This window comes from Nanorana parkeri, unplaced genomic scaffold (genome assembly GCF_000935625.1).
Source record: "Nanorana parkeri isolate BGI_ZX_2015 unplaced genomic scaffold, ASM93562v1 scaffold4211, whole genome shotgun sequence".
Lineage (NCBI taxonomy): Eukaryota > Metazoa > Chordata > Amphibia > Anura > Dicroglossidae > Nanorana > Nanorana parkeri.
In genome coordinates, this window is record NW_017310478.1 from 9,368 (window position 1) to 9,622 (window position 255).

Here is a 255-nt window from a genome sequence, read left to right on the forward strand (position 1 = left end):
ATCACAACGACTTCTGGGACAAACTCTTCAAAAAGGTGAATTGTCCAGAAAATGGTTATTATCGGGAAGCCCATCGATCTGCCCGAAATCCAGCGAGCTCCCAACTGCCGGACACAATGTCATGGAGATGAGGGGAGGGGTTATGGTGATGAGGGGTTATGGTGATGAGAGGGGGAGCGGTTATGGTGATGAGAAGAGGGGGAGGGATTATGGTGATGAGGAGAGATAATGGAGGTGAGGGGGAGGGGTTATGGA

At 51.0% G+C, this 255-nt stretch overlaps 1 protein-coding gene across 1 annotated transcript in view; it reads left to right on the forward strand.

The window, feature by feature from the left end:
• LOC108803791 (fatty-acid amide hydrolase 1-like) overlaps positions 1–255 on the forward strand; it is a 14,339-nt gene that overhangs the window by 8,900 nt on the left and 5,184 nt on the right. The window contains exon 8 of the mRNA XM_018575591.1: positions 3–35. Within this exon, the coding sequence (XP_018431093.1) occupies positions 3–35 (33 nt within the window). The remainder of the gene's footprint in view (positions 1–2; positions 36–255) is intronic.